The sequence below is a fragment of the Octodon degus genome, unplaced genomic scaffold (assembly GCF_000260255.1).
Source record: "Octodon degus isolate 3935 unplaced genomic scaffold, OctDeg1.0 scaffold00015, whole genome shotgun sequence".
Taxonomy (NCBI): Eukaryota; Metazoa; Chordata; class Mammalia; order Rodentia; family Octodontidae; genus Octodon; species Octodon degus.
The window spans coordinates 6,313,903-6,332,312 of NW_004524591.1; the positions used below are offsets into that span (position 1 = coordinate 6,313,903).

At 43.4% G+C, this 18,410-nt stretch overlaps 1 protein-coding gene across 1 annotated transcript in view; it reads left to right on the top strand.

Annotated features, from left to right (window-relative positions):
• Tspan13 (tetraspanin 13) overlaps nucleotides 1-13,677 on the top strand; it is a 32,367-nt gene extending 18,690 nt beyond the window's left edge. Inside the window, exons 2-6 of the mRNA XM_004626436.2 lie at nucleotides 6,297-6,464; nucleotides 7,091-7,171; nucleotides 7,914-8,027; nucleotides 9,176-9,289; nucleotides 12,568-13,677. Of these exons, the coding sequence (XP_004626493.1) occupies nucleotides 6,297-6,464; nucleotides 7,091-7,171; nucleotides 7,914-8,027; nucleotides 9,176-9,289; nucleotides 12,568-12,642 (552 nt within the window). The 3' untranslated portion in view covers nucleotides 12,643-13,677. The remainder of the gene's footprint in view (nucleotides 1-6,296; nucleotides 6,465-7,090; nucleotides 7,172-7,913; nucleotides 8,028-9,175; nucleotides 9,290-12,567) is intronic.
• Nucleotides 13,678-18,410: the final 4,733 nt, after the last annotated feature.

The following is an 18,410-nucleotide window of genomic DNA, read 5'->3' on the forward strand; positions in this document are numbered from 1 at the left end:
TGTCCCCTGAGTCTGAATCTTCCTGGGTTTGCCTCTGTGGCTTTTCTGCCTTCCCAGCCTGTGATCAGCTTTCCTATGAGTTCCTTGGCACAAAGATGCCGCTCAGGTGGTGCACAGTCACGTTCCAGACACGGGCAGGGCTGGCTTAGGGCTTTTGCTAGACTTGTTGAAGGGTTTTGAACATCTTCATTGTGCTTCTAGAAATGTAGTAGCTATTTTTGTAGAATACCTTACCCTGAGAAAATAGCTTTTTGGAGTTCTTAGCTGTGCATCTGTCTCAGTTTTACTTTCTACTTCTGCCTGGTGAAAGGTCTTTGTCCTTAAGGGACTGTTTGGATCCAGAAGCCCCCGATCCCCGGGGGGCCCCCTCCTCCAGGAGTTGCTTCCATCTTGGGCTTTCAGTTCTCTTTTCATTGTTGGTTTATGGGAATCTTACCATAATTTCTCTGTGCTCAGCTGTATGTTTAAACAAAATGTTACAGTCTCAGTGTTTCAAAATATTTGCAGTGAGAATATGGTTGCCTGTGTTCTCAGAACCCTCAGCGATGAGCTGAGTACTGCTGTCTCCAAAGATGTCCCCATCCTGATCTTTGAGGCCACCAGTGTGTCCCTGACACAGAAAAGGGATTTTGAAGCTGTGATTAAGTTAAGAATCTCCAGATAAGACGTTATTCTGGATTATTTGAGCCCTGATGTGGCCGCAGATGTTCATATAAGAAGGTGAAGAGGAGAGGGTCAGAGGCAGGAGAAGCTGAGTTCTCCTGGGAAGATGGTCTGCTGTTAGCTTGAAAGTGGAGGAATGCAGGGCCTGGGGAGATAGCTCAGTAGAAGAAGCGCTTGCCTTGCAAGCACAGGGTCCTGAGTTCAATTTCCAGTACTAGAAAAAAAAAAAAAGTGGAGGAATGCAAGGAAGTTCCGGATTCTAGAAAAGGCAGGAGACAGATTCTGCCCTGGAGCTCCCAGGAGAAAAGGCAACCTAATTGATGCTGTGATTTCAGCCAAGAGGATCCAGTTTGGATTCCTGACCTCTGGAACTGCAGAGAACAAATCTGTCCTTTGAAGTTATTATAATACTTGAAAGATTTAAGACAACCTTAAGAAAACTGCAGTTGGTGGAGACTGCCTGGTAGAAAGTAACGGGGAGAGACCAAATGATACCAGCTCAGAGCAGAACCATCTTGTTGAGGAATTCCCCTGGCAGAACATTTTGGAGAAAGGAGGAGTCGGAGCAGCGAATGCTCTCAATAGTATCTCCCATAATAACATACTGCCTAGTCTGAGAACAAGGCTAGTATTTTTTCCTGCTTTTTGGTTGTAGAAATTCCTTTTTGGAGCTGGGTGCAGTGGCCTGTGTCCACTCGAGCTCAGGAGTCAGTGAGGCTGAGGCAGGAGGATCACTCTCCGGGCAACATTGGGAGACGCTCTTAAAAAAACACAACTTCAGGGAAAAGATTGTCCTCAGTGAGCTTTTTGTTGGCAACAGAGTGAGCATAGAGCCCTTTTTTCATTTGCTGAGATACTGTCGGTTTTACGGGTTTGGATTGTGGGAGAGGTGCTGAGGAAGACACCCAGTTGTTACACCGCTTCTGTAGGGGCTTCACGGGTGGGCAGACACCAAGCAGGCAGTCTCAGCAGTGGTCCCAGGGGCCTGACTTGCCCAACTCCAAGTGGAGGAGTTGTTCTTTACTTCTTTCCCAGGGCTTCCGTGGGAAGTTACCACAACACGACTGAAACAACAGAAACGTATTCGCTCCCGGTTCTGGAGACCAGAAGTCTAAACTCAGGGTGCTGGCTGCTCGAGGTTTCCTGGGGAGCCCCGGGGAGACTCCGTGCCTGCCTCTACTAGCTGTGGTGCCTCCCACAGCTGTTTCCTTGTGGCCGCATTACTCTCTGCCTTACTTCACTTTATTTTACTCTGTGTGTGCGTGACTTCCTTAGTGTGTGTATCTCCCTGATTTCCTTCTGCCCTCCTCTTATAAAGATGCTCACGGTGACATTTGTGGCCCACCTGACACACAGGATAAACTCTTTAGGATTCTTATTTTGGTGTAAATTGTATTCATCCCTTTTCTGTAGTGGGTAATATGCACAGGGGCTTATTTCCTAAGTTTATCCTGCCTGCTCCCCTGTTGTTTCCTTGCCGTCTTTAGCCTATTCTCTTGATCCTGACCTACTTTGTAAAGCCTCTTTCTACTGAAGCAATCACTTGTCTTATTGTAATCTTTCATTTCCTGCTCTACTGACTTCGGAAACAAAGGTCAGCAAACCAAATCCCTTGGCCAGAACCATCGCACTGCCCATTTCTGTATAGCCTGCTCACTAGGGACTAATGTTTCATGTTTAAATAGTTAATAAACTCAAAAGAGCAATCATATCTTGTAATGCATGAAAGTTACATACCTTTAAATTTTAGTGTTTAAAAATAAGGTGTTACTGGAATATAACCCTGGCCATTCATTTATGTATTTTATCTTTGCTTTTGTGTACAGGGTCAGAATTGCATAGTTGTGGCAAGGCCCGAATGATTCAGAAAGGCAGAGAGTACATATCTGACCTGTAAATTTTCTGGCTTCTGGTCTCGCAGGGATTTCTTTATCTCTGGCTTTTAGCACATAATGAGCACCAGCCATTGTAGATGAATAACTAACTTTTAGCATTTAGGAATATTTAACTTTTAATAGTCTTAATAAAGAACTTAACAACTTGTTAATGTAGCAAGGATTTGGAATGTCTCCTCACAGGATTCTATGATGCTGTGTGGGATTAGAATTTTTTTTAAAAAATGTATTTAGTACAGGATCTACAGGGTCTCATTACACAGATCGGACTCATAGTGATCCTCCTGTATTCAACCTCCCAAACCTGGGATTACAGGCCTGCACCACCATGCCCAGTCTCAATGGCCAACTCAGCACACCCCAGGGGCAGGGTCTGTACAGCATGCTGGGGATCAAATCCTGTCCTTGTGTCTGCCTAAACAGGCATGTTAATCTGCTGAGCTATCTTGCTGACCTGGGATTAGAATTTTTGATGCCAGATTATTCATGCATCTAATCTTTGTCTGTATGAGTCGTAGAATGAAATACAGAGTGATACAGTTTTGTCTGTGAATTTAATTGAATTAATAAGTAGATACCACATCTGGTAAAGAAGATGTGTGTATGCCTTGCCTTAGTTCCTTTTCTTGGTGTTGAGGCAAAATACCTTTTACCCGAAGTTAGAGGTGGAAAGGTTCATTTAACTCTCAGTTCATAGAGATTTTAGTCCATGTCAGCTGGCTCTAGGGAAGAGAGACTTGGCGGAGGGCCATTGCAGAAGGGAAACATGGCAAAGCAGGGCAGGCAGAAGGCAGCCAGCAGCAAGCAGCAGCCATCAAGCAGCAATGGCAGCAGCCCTCTTTCTGAGGCTTATATTTCATCCAGGTGGCTCAGTGGGTAGCACTCACACTCTCAGTCCTAGCATTGGGCCAAGAGCCAATCCCAGCATACCCACTTTTGATACAGCCTTGTCAGGAAAGCCCCACCTGGGACTGCTTGAGGCATTAGGGGGAACATCTAGATACAGAGGACAGCACGCAGAGTGGAGCATTGTTCGGTCCAAAGGGAGTCTTGTCATTTGCAGGAAACTGGGTAGGACTGCAGACTTCCATGTTAAGCAAAATAAACCAGATGTAGACAGCTACTGCATGCTTCCTGTTATACCTGGAATCCAGAGGAGAAAAAAGATAGGAACATAGAATAAAAGAAGGGGAAGAAGAAATAGGGGATGGGGAAGGGAGGGGAAGGGAGAGCCATGTGGGGAGATTGAACTGTGTTATATACATATATAAAAATGTCATAATGAAAACCATGATTATGCATAATTTGCATTTATTGTAATCAAAGAAAAGCATCACATTCAGGACTTAGTGTTGGCAAGTGGGATGGTTAATTTGATATTAGCTCAGGGATAGGCTGTAGAGTTCACTGGATTGGTCAAACACTAGTCTAGAAATAACCCTGAAGGTGACATGAACTGCCAGTCAATTGTTAGTGAACCAGATTATCTCTGCAGTGCGGAGGGGCCTCACTGATCGGAAGTAAGACCTCATCTCAGAAAAAAAGGGATGGGGGCGGAGCTCCGTGTGATCAACCCCCACTGCTGGAAAATGAAAAAAGGAATTCTGCCCAAGTTGCTAGCTTACTGGCCTCCCTGAAATTCCTGACTTACCAGTCACCAAAATTGTATGAGCCAGTTCTTTCTTTTTTTTAAAAAAAAACCTTTAAAAAAAATTGCATGTATGTATGTACGTACGTATGTATTTGGTATAGGGGTCTTGTTATGCAGCTCAGGCTGGTAGTGATCGTCCTGCCTCAGCCTCCCTAGTTCTGGAATTACAGACCTGCATCACCATGCTCGGTTTTGAACTCTGGTGCTTGCACTTGCCAGGCAGGCGCTTAGACCACCAAGCTATCACCCCAGCCCCACGAGCTAGTTCTTCAAGATTTCTATCATTTTCTCTTGACGGATAAATACCGACACTAATGGCCGCTGTTTCCTATTGCTTGCATTTCTCTCGCGACCCCTGCGCGCCCCTTGAAGCCTCTGCCGCGTGCAGGGAGGCTGCGTTCCCTGCGGGCAGGGCCCTCCCGCCCTTCCTTCGCACCTCCTCCGCCTTTTGCCTTTTTCAGCTCCTGAAGGGAAGCGAGTTATATTTGGATGCCGTGAAGTCAGAAATAGGTTCCCTTGTGAAGGGGCCGAGGACTCGTTCTCACTGCAGAATTGTTTAAGGCCGTGAGAAGATGGAGATGATAGCGCTAAAGAGAAGGAAATGTGCTTGCAGATAAGGAGCAGCCGAGAAAGGAGGCAGACGCATTTCCGCGTGGCAGAACTTGTGGGAGCGTCATCCCGCCTTTCTTGCGCTGGAACCCAAGCTTTCTCTGTGGGGCGGCAGTAGGGGCTCCCAGGTCCACCGCTCCGAACCCTGGTCCTCCGGCGCTGCAGATGGCTTCCTTCACCCTCAAGGTTTGCCGCTTTGGCAAAAGTATTCTAAGAATTGGGTAAAAGTGCCAGTGGATGCGCAGTATTTAGCAGTTCGCTTATATCTCCACATGTGTAGGTTTATATACTAGGAAATGTAAAACCTCGCTAAAATGTTTTGCATGTCAAAGGCTACACATCTGAGCAGAAAAACATCCATTCAGTAGGTGGTGATTTTTACATTTGTAAATAGGATTTATTAGGCCTTCGCCTAGTGTTAGGGAGAATATGTATATTTTTACATTTTAATTCCTCCAGAAGGGGAATTGTAGCATCACGTGGCCTTAGGAGACAAGTTTTACAGGCTCCAACCATTAGACATTTTACTTGTTCACCAGTTCGTATTTGACTAAGTAGAAGCAGAGCGGTTGAACTAGTATAAAATAATTTCCTTTTGCTCAGAATGGCATTTCATTTTAAATGGCTAAATTCTTTAATATTCCACTAGAAGTTGCAGTGGTACCGAGCAGTCTGTCTGTCTGTCTGTCTGTCTTACCTATCTTATCTATCATGAATTCCAGTGTGCTAGATAATGACATCTAAAGCATTGCCTTTTCGCAATAGCTCTGAGAACTGGTGTGAGTCTTTCCCAAGAACTGGGGCCTGTGATGGGTTTAGGGGACAAGGGAGGAAGATGACATGAGCCCTTACTCTCAGGGTACTTCCAGTTTCCTGGAGACAGGCTTGGAAACAACAAGGGAAGGTGACACTGGGCATTGTAGAACCGCATTCAAAGAACACAAATTGCTGAGGGGAGGATTCAGTCCTTTATTTGGACTTTGCAGGGAAAGAGAATTTGCATGTCAAGAAGTCAGGATGTTGGGCTTAGAGGGGTTTTAGAAGTTTTATGCATACGATTCTTAAGTAGGCTGTGTTTAGGCTTAGGAAAAGAGATGACTGCAGATTCAACCAACTGTGGTCAGAGAAAGTTGGTGAAACTGTTGCCCCGTGGACATTTACTCTTGTTATTCCCATGCTAATGCAGTATAGAAACTACGTACAGAGCATTGATACAGTTTTTGGGATGATGAGTAATCTGAAGATGATTTAAAAGTATATAGAGAAGATAGAGGCCATATACAAATCCTCTCCCTTGTGTACGAAACTGCACGTTCTTGGATTTTTGTATCTGTGAGAGGGGCCCTGTAACCAGTCCTTTAGTAGAATGCCGAGGCAGGATTGTATTGACTGTAAGTAATTATTGAATGATATTAAGACTTAACCTAAAAGTGTTGACATTATATAACTTGACCCTCCCTTTCTCCTTGGTTTGGCAGCTGGTTAGCCTGTTGCTAATTGGGATTGCTGCCTGGGGCATCGGCTTCGGGCTGATTTCCAGTCTCCGAGTGGTCGGCGTGGCCATCGCTGTGGGTATTTTCCTGTTCCTGATTGCCTTGGTGGGGCTGATCGGTGCTGTCAAACACCATCAGGTATTGCTGTTTTTTGTATCCTTTCTTAAAATGGGGATGTTTACCATACTGATTGAGTTTATCCTGGCTGTTGATTGCTCTCTTGATGGCTACAGCTAATTTAATTTCATTATGAAGTTAATTGCTAGGTAGAGCCTTAGGTGTATTATTTGTTCAACCAACATTAGGGACATTTTTGAGGGTAAGTAGCTGCATGTTTCAACATTCCCACTCATTTCAAGGATAAAGAATTCTGCAAGTTCAGTGTAGTCCTAATTATATATTGCAAATTCAGAGTTGAATGGAACCGATTCAGTGATCTCTGGTCCCTTTCCAACATTCTAATACTGGTTTGAGGGAAAAAATATATATATTTGTACTTAAAATTTAATAAGTGTACAGACATTTATACTTATTTCCTAGTTTATACATGTAAGAATTTCACTCTGAATGGCATTCTAACACTAAATCTGTTTATATTTATGAACTTTAAAGCCACAGTGTTTTACCAAAATAATTACTGTGTATCCTCTTAGAAATTGAAGTGCTGTTTGTTCTGCTTTCTCAGTAAATTGCTTCTGTGCATTTTAAAATTGTACCAGTACTTCTGCCTTCGGCTATTTTAAGAACATTTAGAAATATCCTTAACTTTCAACTCTCAGTATATGATTATTCTCTTACTTGTATTTATTGTTCAGTTTTCTGTGTCCTGTGCTTGTTTGGCCCTGAGTCAGGAGCAACAGGTGAGTAGGCTTTTGCCCTGCGACTGTCCTTTATCATACCGCCAGCGCGTGAGCACAAGAAGCGGGGTGCAGTGATTAGAATTTAAACTGGCGCGTTTCTCCTGAGCAGCAAAACCTGATTGCATTCGCAGGGCAGACGGAGGCAAGAGACTGAGGTGTCGCTGCATTTTTGTCTTTTAAGTGGGTTTAGGGCTCGCTGGGTAAAAAGTACGACTGCCAAGAGCTGTTCAGCAAGACCCTGCCCACTGCCGTGCAGGGAGTGATTTGCTCTAGGCAGGCTGAGGTTCCATTTGAGCAGTTCGTCTTTTCAGGCTTCAACTTATAAAGAAATAGGGCATAGAGGGGCCAGGACGATGGCTCAGTAGAATAAGCACTTGCCTGGCAAGCGCAAGGGCCTGAGTTTAATCCCCAGTTCCATCAAAAGAAAAAAAAAATAATAATAATAGTTCTTAGAGAAAAATAGGGCTTTCTAGATTGGGACAGCAGAAACTTTCCCTTGTTACAAGAATTATGTCTGTGAACCAAGTGCTTCTTTCTAATTGCATGTAAAAATTAAGATATTCCTGGGGTAGAAATAATGATTTAATTTTTGTTACAGATTCGAGGATAAGCCTTTGAAAAGTCTTAGTGTTCTTTTGGATGGTATTTCTTATACTCAAGATATTAAAAGCTACAGGGCCTAGTTTGTGGATGTTATGCAGCGAGGACACATTTTAATTTCTGTGTTACGTGCGTTTCCTAGAGGCAGCTTCTGGAGGTTGGTTGGAACAACACCGCAAGCGCTCACAATGACATCCAGAGAAATTTAGACTGCTGTGGATTCCAAAGTTTTAACTCAAATGACACCTGCCTGGCTGTAAGTCAAGTTTAGAGATTATTTTTTTAAAGGAATGCATTATACAAATTCAAAATGATTGGCCTGGGAGAAATGGATTTTCTGATGCTGAATTGTATTTCAAAATTGTTCTACATAGGCCTATTATATTTTCAAACACATTAGTATAGGGTTTGCTTTTTCTCAGATGTCCTTGGGGTGCTGAATATTCCAGAGCTCAGTCAGACGCACAACTTTGGTTTATTGCCCATAATTCTTTCCTACCTGACTCTTCTGAGAAGAAGTTGAGAGAGAATAGTAGAGAATAGATCAATCATAGAGATTTAGAGGGAGCCTCTTGTCTTGAGAATGATCTCTACTGAGCTGGGCTTCTTAGCTAAATACCTCGAAGGCAAAGAGCTCTCTCCATTCCCTCCTGCACAATTCCATACCCTTTGCGTTTGGAGGTACACTACTGATGGACCAGTTAGAACCAAACTCCTGCCTTAGGCCAGAGCCCTGACTGCCAAGCTTCAGCCCTAGTCCTGTGAAGACAGACTCAGGCTGGGCTCAGTTCAGAAGTTCATGTGTTTATCATTCTGAGAATTCTCTGAATCCTGAGCGGGAGGTCCCTCCCAGTGAGAGGCGTCAGTTGTGACATTCTTTCTTTGCAGGAGTCTGCATTAATTTTCCATTCATGTATAACACATTTCATGGCCTAAAACAGTACCCATGCATTATGTCACCATTTTCCTGGGTCAGGAAGCTGCATGTGGTTAGCCAAGTCTGCTCAGGTCTTACGAGACTGAGATTAGGTGTTGGTCAAGGATGGCATTCACAGGAGGGGAAGGATGCTCTACGCAGCTCAGTGGTTGTTGGTAGAATCAGTTCCTTGTGGTAAGACCATTAGCCCTATTTTCTTGGTGGTTGAGCATGACAGTAGCCAAGTTTGCACAGGAATCTCCACTGTAGCGAGTTGGAGTCATATAGCATCCAACCTAAGTATGGGCTTGGCTCTATCATGTCACAGGCCTGGCCACAGAGGCTCATGCCTGGGGTGTGTATGCCTGGGGCCATCTGGAAAGTTCACACAGTGCACAGCTGGACCCTAATTTGGCATCTGTGCTGTTGTTACATGCTCTTTATAAATGTACTTCAACATAACAGGCCTTTTGTTTAACTGATAACAGAAGTGTGCTAAAGATGGCCATCCGTGCCCACCGTGCGCTCCAATAATAGGAAGATATGCCGGAGCGGTGTTGAGATTTGTTGGTGGCATTGGCCTCTTCTTCAGTTTCACAGAGGTACGTGTAAATAACAGTATTTTCCTGAGTCACAAGGAGTCTTCTTTGTGTGGCATGAGCGCATGACATTGCATGGTAGCCTGGCACCTATGTTTTTGGAGGACGTGTATGAATGTTGTCCTTGAGATCTGGGGCTCACAAGAGGTCTCCACGCTTGGAATCAGAGTGTCTGATTGAGGGCGCTTGCGGGTTGGCTCGGTTGTGTAAGGGCCTGCTTATGCAAACGCAGTCAGGCTCAGGATACTGTGGCTTGATCACCAGATCCTCCTGCTTTACCAGACCTTCCCTTAAGGCATCCTGAGCCAGCCAAAAAAATAAATAAACAAATAAATAAAATCTTCTCAACTTTTATGGGCTGGGGAGATAGCTCAGTGGAATAAGTACTTGCCTGGCAAGTGCAGAGTCCTTAGTTCAATGTGCAGTACCACAAAAAAAAGAATGTCTGATGGAGCTTACCTTAACTTGTTGGCCACATGAGGTATTTGCTCTGTTTCCTCAGATGTCAATTTATATCTTTTTTTTTTTTACATTTTGAGGTGTTTTTTTTTCAATTAGTAAATGTTCATCATAATAATTACATTTGTTTTGAGGGATCGGTGCATGAACATGTCATATCTTAGGTGTAAAACTTAGTGAATACAGAAAATGAGGTCAGCCTGTTTTTTTTCTGCACTCTCTTTTGTCGCATTTATATTTAGCATTGCACAGGCTGGGCCTTGAACTCTCTATCTCAGCTTCCCCAAGTGCTGAGCATGCAAGCATGTGTCACTGTGCCTGGCGCAGTGGCTTTATTAAACTCACAATATCAAGGACCGGCCAAATAGCTCAGCAGATTAAAGTGCCTGCAAGCAGGCGCAGGGGCCGGGGGTTCGATCTCCAGGCCTGCTGTGCCAGCCCCGACCCCCAGGATGCACTGAGAGGGCATCTGAGACTGGGCCTGGTGCTGCGCGCCTGTAATCCCAGCTCTTGGGCGTCTGCCAACAGGCGGATCGCTACGAGTCCAACCTAGTAGTGAGACCCTGAGCACCCTGTAGGCCCTTCCCTAAAAATACAGAAATAAATACAAAAATAGTCCTAGTGTCTGTGGGTGGCCTTTGATGCTTCTGAGTGCTCAGTAGGAATGAGCATTAACATTTTCTGTCTCTAACACATAAGCCCTAGTATCTTACTTCATAGCGATAAAGGTATAATTATGGATAATGAGTACATGAGGATATGTAACAAGAACCCTTTAGATCAGATCTTGTGCAGCAGTGTGCTGGGTATGTGAAAGGGTGTTACACAGGAGCATGTGGCTAAGGTAGTCTGCTTGGAAACCCCAGACGTCAAGCAAGTGGCCTGCCCGTCTTTAGAGATGAGAACAGTGTCACAACAGGCCCTGTGTCACAGGGTTCTTGTTATAATTAAAGGGATTGCGAGATGTAAATCTTGTGATTTCTACAGTCGTACCTGGTATGCGGCAGGTGCTGTGTTCTGTGTTAGCTGTGGTTTTGTGGTCATTAATTAATTATTGATCTATAAAGTCCTATGTAATATCCGGGGAGAGCCCTATTATTGTCATGCTGTAAAGGTCACTGCCATAATCCTGTTCTGAATAGATAACGGGTAACATGCATCACATAATTCTCCTAGCACTGTGTGATAGAGAAGTTATACAGTAGGCTATTTGTGAGAGTAAACATGTATCTTTGAAAGAAATTCAGAAAAAATCCTAAGAGAGATTATGTAGTTGAAATTTTATGTGTTCATTGAACCTGTTATATTTTAATTTTCCTTTTGTTATGCCTCTATAACAAATAATTCCAGGCCACTGGTGGGTAGGAAACGTTTCATCTATCCCTTAGTCTCTTCTGTAATGTATTTTAAAATGTAAAATATGACATCATATGGGTACATTTCTTAATACTGAATTGTCAGGTTGCCTTCTGGGAGAAGTCTAGCAAGTTTTGATTCCAGCACTAGCTCTACCCATTTTTATTATAAAACAATTATCAATTTGATAGGTTAAAAATAATTGAATTCTTGTTTGCTCTTTCAGAAAAGTGGGTAATAGTTTGGCCTAGCATTCCTATGTTTTTTGACTGTTACATTTTTTGATGAGGTCCCCATTTATTTTTGTCTTATTTGAAACTCTTCAGGGTGCAAGTACAAATTCAAAATAGAATATGCAAAACAGTGGAATCTCTGAGTCTGCCAGGGCGCTTCCAGGACTGGAGCCCCATAGTACTAAGCCAGGGGATCCTCTTCCCTGCTGCCTCCTACGTCCTGTTTCTTAAACTTTCTCTTCCTTCCTTCCTTCCTTGCTTCCCTTCCTCCCTCCTCTCCATCTCTCCTTCCCTTCCTCCATCCTTCTCTCCATCTCTCCTTCTCTTCCTCCCTCCTCTCCATCTCTCCTTCCCTTCCTCCCGTCCCTCTCTCTCTCCCTCCTTCCCTCCCTCCTCCCTCCCTTCTCCTTCTCTTCCAATTTGTCGCAATCTAGTACATCCTCTCTATACACTTTGCTTAGTTCTGCATTCAAGATTTTTGGTATTTACCTTATTTTTATGACTTGGATTTTTAAATTTGGAGATTTTACTTTTACTGCAGACAGATCTATTGCCCACACCCCCTTTGATGTGCTTAGAAAGCCCTTTCTCATTTTGATGCTTCATGTGTTTATGTGTAAAATGTGTAAAGAATGTATGGGTTGTGTTTGTGTATATAGTGTGCACATTTTGTATGCGTCTATGATGAGTGTGTAGTATAGTATACATGTATGTGTATGTACATTTTATAGATCTTATTTTTAATTTAGTTTTTCTCCTCAAGAATGAAAAATGTATATTTGGCTATCATTAACAAAGTGTGGGAAAGAATATCAAGGTTCCCCTTCCTTCTCTGACCCTGCCTCTCGGTCAGGCCGCCATGTTGCCTTCTCTCTGCGCTGTCCTGACTCGGAGCCCTGTGATCACACCTTCGCCTGACCTGGACAGTCTTGCTCTGACCTCATGGCGCCTACAGACTCTGCGCTGCTCTGGAATGCAGCGGCGTCTGTCTTCCTGGTTTCTGGGGCTGATGGTGTGGATATCCTTGGGGAGCAGCTGTACCCCTTACCACACAGTGTTCATATTTTAATTTTTCCAGTAATCTTTTTGATTCACTTAATTTATTTGAAAAGAAAAGAAAATCTTTTCCCTTTGGGTGATGGGAGAGCAAAGCTATTGAGAAGATCCAGGGTTATTTTATTGATAACAAATGTACACAGACTTCACTTTTTTCTTCTTCTTCTTTTTATCCAGATCCTGGGTGTTTGGCTGACCTACAGGTACAGGAACCAGAAAGATCCTCGTGCTAACCCTAGCGCATTCCTTTGATGAAGAAACCAGGAAAATCTTTCCTCTCCTGACTTTGTCCATTTTCTCTAGTTTTAAGTTAAACTATTTTGCCCATTTAATCAAGGAAACAGTGTCTGAAAAATTACATTTACCAACGGTGTAATTATTTTGTTTATTCTTACATTTCTCTATGTTTTTCTTTTTCCATTGCTGAAAAAAAAAAAAAACATGGAAACTCATGGTCTCTTTTGACCCTCAGTGGTACCCGTAACCTGCTGTATTCACAGTGTCCGGCACTGTCCACTGTGGCCTGCCTTAGCATTTTTATCTGCAGAAATCCTTTGTATGACACTACTCTGTTGACCATATTGTGAAACTGAATCTGCATTTCACTGGAATAATTGTATGTAGCACTGTGCTGTGTAGATAATTCCCACTGGAAAGAGTTGATATTACTAAGGACAGAATATCGGCGCATCTATAGTGTTAAATTCAGTAAGGGAAATCTAAATTCCCCATATTTTTTGTCTTTTAGGAAAGATGTGTTGTGGTGAAAAGTGTTAAAAGTGATAACTTAGATCTAGTACTCTTTCATGATTACACCCTTGTATTGTAGAAAAAGCTGTGTGTTTAGGAAATTGTGGTTTTGTTCTTGACTTTCACCGGTAAGTGCAAAGAAGAGGATCTCGTGAAATGTTCCAAAGTATAAACATTTATCTTCAGCCTTCAAAATGGAATGACTTTCAGAAGGTATATCTACATAATTTCGATAGTCTTTTTTAATAATTTGAGCTCCAAAAGACTGCATTTATAAATAATTTTACTATTACCGCATTGGCCCATGTAGCAGAAAGATATTTGATTATCTTAAAAATTGTTAAATAACTTTTTCATGAAATTTCTCAGCATTGTAACAACAGCTTGTCAAATTCAAGCATATTTGAATGTGATAACCCCCATAATTTGAAATGGAAGTAGTACTGTGGTTCTGTATATTTAAAGTTAAAAAATTAAAAGATGGAAATCTTTCTTTGTGCATCCATATTTGCATTAAAAGAAGATAATGAAAGTTGATGATGTTAGTTGGATTTCTTTTATTTTCCGTCTTTGACTTAAGCTGGGTGTTGCTGTTTTAGTGTATAATCAAACCATGAAAATGAACTTTCTGCATTTTAGTGTCTGTTGCTAATTATCCCCAAACCTTTTCTTAAAATATTTCAGTGGTGAATATTGTGTGCATGGTGCAAAATTGTTTCTTTTCTATTCCTTTTTAAAAGAAATCCTTCATACCTGGGGAAAATACATAAGTCCTTTCCAATGAATAAGTCCTTTCTTGTCTTGTACCCTAGATTTCATGTGATACTTTCCCATCGTTAGGTTTTAGACCAAGAACAGCAAATGGTTGATCTTCAGGGTTTTAGGGAGTTTTGTGGGCAGGCCACTCTGGTGGCTGTGTGGTGGTAGCAGATCTATTTCTAGAATGTCTTACTGAGCTCTGAGGTGATTCTAGGAGGGTTCTAACTTACATCAGAGCTAAGCTCTCCAGAGACACATGAAGAAAAGCTTGAATTCTGTTTTCTTTTAAAGCTTTCTTTATTTTCCCATTTCAAAATCCTATTAGGTTCTGGACTTTCCTAATACTTTTCCTGGTCCAAATGATTCTGTGTAGAAAGGGCTGTTCTGAAGAGAACCAACCCACACCCTTGGTCTGTGTTCTGACCGCAGTGGCTTTATTTGGGTCAGCCCCAGTAAAAGTCAGAGTCTGGGTTAGGATGATTTAAGGCTGTTAAATCAGACGATTATAAGAATGGGAGGTTAGCTGATGATTAGCTACTCGAGAAACATAGGAGTATATTTTCAAGCACCAGCACCTGGGGCAGCCCTGTCAGATGAATCTGGGCTTTCTCTTTGGCAGTTCTGAAGTGAATGGGTCACCCAGGCCCTTTTCGGACATCTCATGTGATCCCTGTCTGTGTGGATCCAGGCACTGCTCCCGTCCCATGGCGTATTCCCACACCCCCATCCTGAATCCTGAATGACCCTGTTGTGAGTGTTCGGTCAGGCTGGTCCCACCTGCGGGAAAGAGAAGACTGCCAGTTTCCGCTCAGAAGCTTGGCATTTCAGCAAACGGCTGGAAGGCAAACCCAGTGCCCTGCGTGTCATTTCATCCAAACCACACATGTGTTTAAAAATGACCTGCATGCCAAGCGCTTCTGATTCTGTTTAGACACCTAAAGGAACCTACCTGAGCACACTTCTTCAATCAGCCTTGATGCTAAAGGGAAAGATGTAGCTGAGAAAATAATGCCAATAGAAACAGAAAAAGGGTTTGACTGTAATTTCTAAATTCAGAGCTCGCAGTGGCTTAAATTCAGTTGAGAGCCTCAGCGCTCTGAGCAGCAGTGTGTGCTCTGTGTAAAAGCTAGTTCTGCGTGTTTGACCTTCGCAGCTGCACCCAGTGGGGCCAGTTAGGACAGAAACTGGAAGTGTGACACTCAGGTCTCAGCCCCTGGCGTCCAAACTGCCTGCTGTAATTTCTCTAAATATTTGTTTAATACTGTTTAAGTTTTTTTATTCTTCTGAAAATACACTAAGTGCATGACAGCAGTTTCGCTTTTTTTTCTTTTTTTTTCCCCTTTTTTCTTCTTAATCTACGAAAGTAGGGAAAAGTTCGGACCATGTTTTGATGCAGTGTATGCGTGAGGAAAGTGCTCCTTGTGGTGGTAAGGACAAGATCCACCCAACGAGAGTTGTATTAGAAATGACAACAAAGTTATAGTCTTCTAGCTTCCTGGGTTGCAAGGGGATTTGTGTAAGGTTGCTGTGCTTCAGAGTAGCTGATGATTTTCCACCAGGCTGAATGATACTACGTGTGTGTGTGTGTGTGTGTGTGTGTGTGTGTGTGTGTGTATGTGTGGGCTTTAAGGGGGTAGCCAGTCCTTCACCCAAAGAGAGAAATGGGGGGCAGCAAGCCAGGGGCCTGTGCAGCTTTTCTTTAACTTGGTATTATGAACAGGTAAAAAATTTCATAACAAAATGATGAAAAGCATAGCAGTCCCCTGTGTGTCATTACATATCTAGTAGCACTTTGGCAGAATGCAAGGCATAAACCAGCTCACGATGATCAGTCATCACTGAAATGCTCATGAGATAGCAGGAAGGGGACAGTCGGCTCCCCTGCTGATGCCAGCTCCTTCTTAGCTCTCTCCTTAGGAAAGCCAGCTTCTGGGACTCATTTGCAGATGAGGGCTTGAGGGAGTCACTGGTGAGTTAAAATACACGTCAGGGAGTGGACTGTGACACCACTGGGAGGGTGAGGTCACCTTTGCTTACTTTCCATATCTTGCCTTTTGCAAATAGGTGGGGTCCAGACGCCCCAGGTGGCCTTTCCATGAGTCAGGTTGACTTGGCTTGGACTTTGAAGTCTGGCTTCTTGGCCTGAAGAAGGTTCTGTTCTCAGAGCTTTTCCTGTCCCGGCTCCCGTCTCACCAGTGGTCTGTAATAGGGGGGACCCTAGGAGCCTTGTAGGATTAGTGAGCTCAAGAAACACCCAGGCAGCAGAGGCAGAGATGAGATGATCATTTAAAGGAAACTCCTCAAGCAGGTGGAGGTGGCATCAGCAGGCCTGTAGGCTGCCTGTGTGAGTGACATTCATGGATAATTGATGTTACCATTGTTTTTTTAAAATTTTTTTTAAAGTTAAGTCCTTTGATTTTTTTTTCCTTTGTAATCTATGGGATCTCAGATAAAACAGAAAAATACTTGTTGTGACAAAATATATAGCATAATATATATTCTTTTGATTTTTTTCTTTTTCTTTGATCTTTTTGAGACAGTTTCATTATGCAGTTCAGGCTGGCTTTGAACTTACTTTGTAGCCCAGGCTAGTCTTGAATTTGCAGTAACCCCCCTGCCTCAGCCTCCGAGTACTGGGGTTACAGGCATGCACCACCATGCCTGGCTTATTTTGTTTGTTTTATGTAGCCGAGGCTGGCTTAAAACTCAGTGATCTTCTTGCCTCAGCCTCCTGAGTGTAAGGGCTGGGATTACAGGCAAATGCTACCCTGCCCAGCTTGTTCTGACTATTTTAAATGTACAGTTCAGTGACATTAGGTACTTTCATATTGTGCCACCATCTATGTACAGAACCGTCGATCTTCTCCATCCTAAACTCCACATGCACCAAACAATGAAGTCCTCATTCCCTCATCCCTCCACCCTGATGACTCCCGTTCCTCCTTTGTCTCTCTTGCCCTCCCTCCCACTGAGAACAGGTACCACGTAGAGGTGGAACTTGGCTGCTCGTCCTTTGGTGACTTGCATAGGTCACTTAGCCCTCATGACCTCTACTGCGTACATCCATATTCTTGTTTTGGTTTTTTGTTCCGAATGCCTCCAGGGCAGGTTTGGCTGGTTTGAGTTGTGGGGATCGAACCACAGCAACCTGAGCCTGACTGCTTTGTTGAAGCAGCCACTTAAAGAACTGAGCTAAGGGGCAGGCCCCCATATTCTTAAGCATGTAATAGGCTCTACTTTGGAAATACTGCGCTGTACCCCACAGTATATGTATGCCACGCTTAGTTTATCCATTCCTGCTTCGACCAACAGACCTTTCGGTTACATTCATCTTTTAGCCATGGTGCTTCACACTGCTAAGAGCGTGGGTGTGTAAGTATGCGTACCCTGCTTTCTGGTCAGTCAGTGCATTTTTAAGGACCTAATAATATTGCTTCCCAGCAGCCCATAAAATAAACATTATATTGCTATACTATAAATGAAACAATTCATCTATAAATTGTCACTCAAAATATTTGCTTTTTTTTGTATTTTAGGGAAGGGTCTACAGGATGTTCAGGGTCTCACTACTAGATCTGACTTGTACTGATTCTCCTGTTTACAGCCTCCGAAGGGCTGGGATTATAGGGGTGCGCCACCACGCCAGTCTCCCAGTCTCCGGTTAGGTCTCAGCTATTTGTTTTTGAAAAGAAGCCTCCCTCTCCCCTTGGTCCTTAGTGAGCTTTCCAGGTGGAAGGTTTGACTGTTTTCAGTAGCATAGGTTACCTGCTTATGCAAAGGGACTGATTTCTCTGTGATATTTTAGCTCAGGATTTGTGTGTTGGGAAATCAACAACGAGTGCTTAAAAGCCTACTGGTGATATTGGCCACGTGAGAGGGAGAAGCACTGGATGTATTATTTACCCTGGGAATATTACTAGTGTCGAAAAGTTCTGTTCAGAAAAGGATCTGCCTAGAAAAGTTGACCAAGATAGGCAGTGCTGTCATGCGCCGTGTGTTCTGTGGGTCACCACAACCTGGGACCAAAGAGGTCAGTGCAGTGGTGTCCGGTGATCGAGGACTTTCATAAGTGTATGTGAGGGGGCTTGTGGGTTAGCTCAGTTGTTTAAGCCCCTGCTCTGGCAAACCCAGTCAGGCACAGGGGACCATGGTTTGATCCCAAGTTCCACATGCCTTACCAGACCTGCCTTCATGGCAGCCTGAGCCAACCCCTCCCAAAACAAATCCTTCATGATCGTGTATGTGAGATTAAATACAGGATGAAGAAGGTGATACACAGTTGTCTTTTCTTTTTTTATGGTACTGGGGGTTGAACTCAGGACTTCGTGCTTGCCAGACAAGCACTTATTCTACTGAGCCATCTCCCCAGCCCGAGCTGTCATTTTTGTTGGGCTGAGGATAGAGTTAAAAGCTGAAGCTCCTTCCCTACCTGGAGCCACACTCTTTTACAACGTTTTGTCAACACAAGGGACCTCTGATCTCGGCCTCATGCCAGTGTATCATGCCCCTTG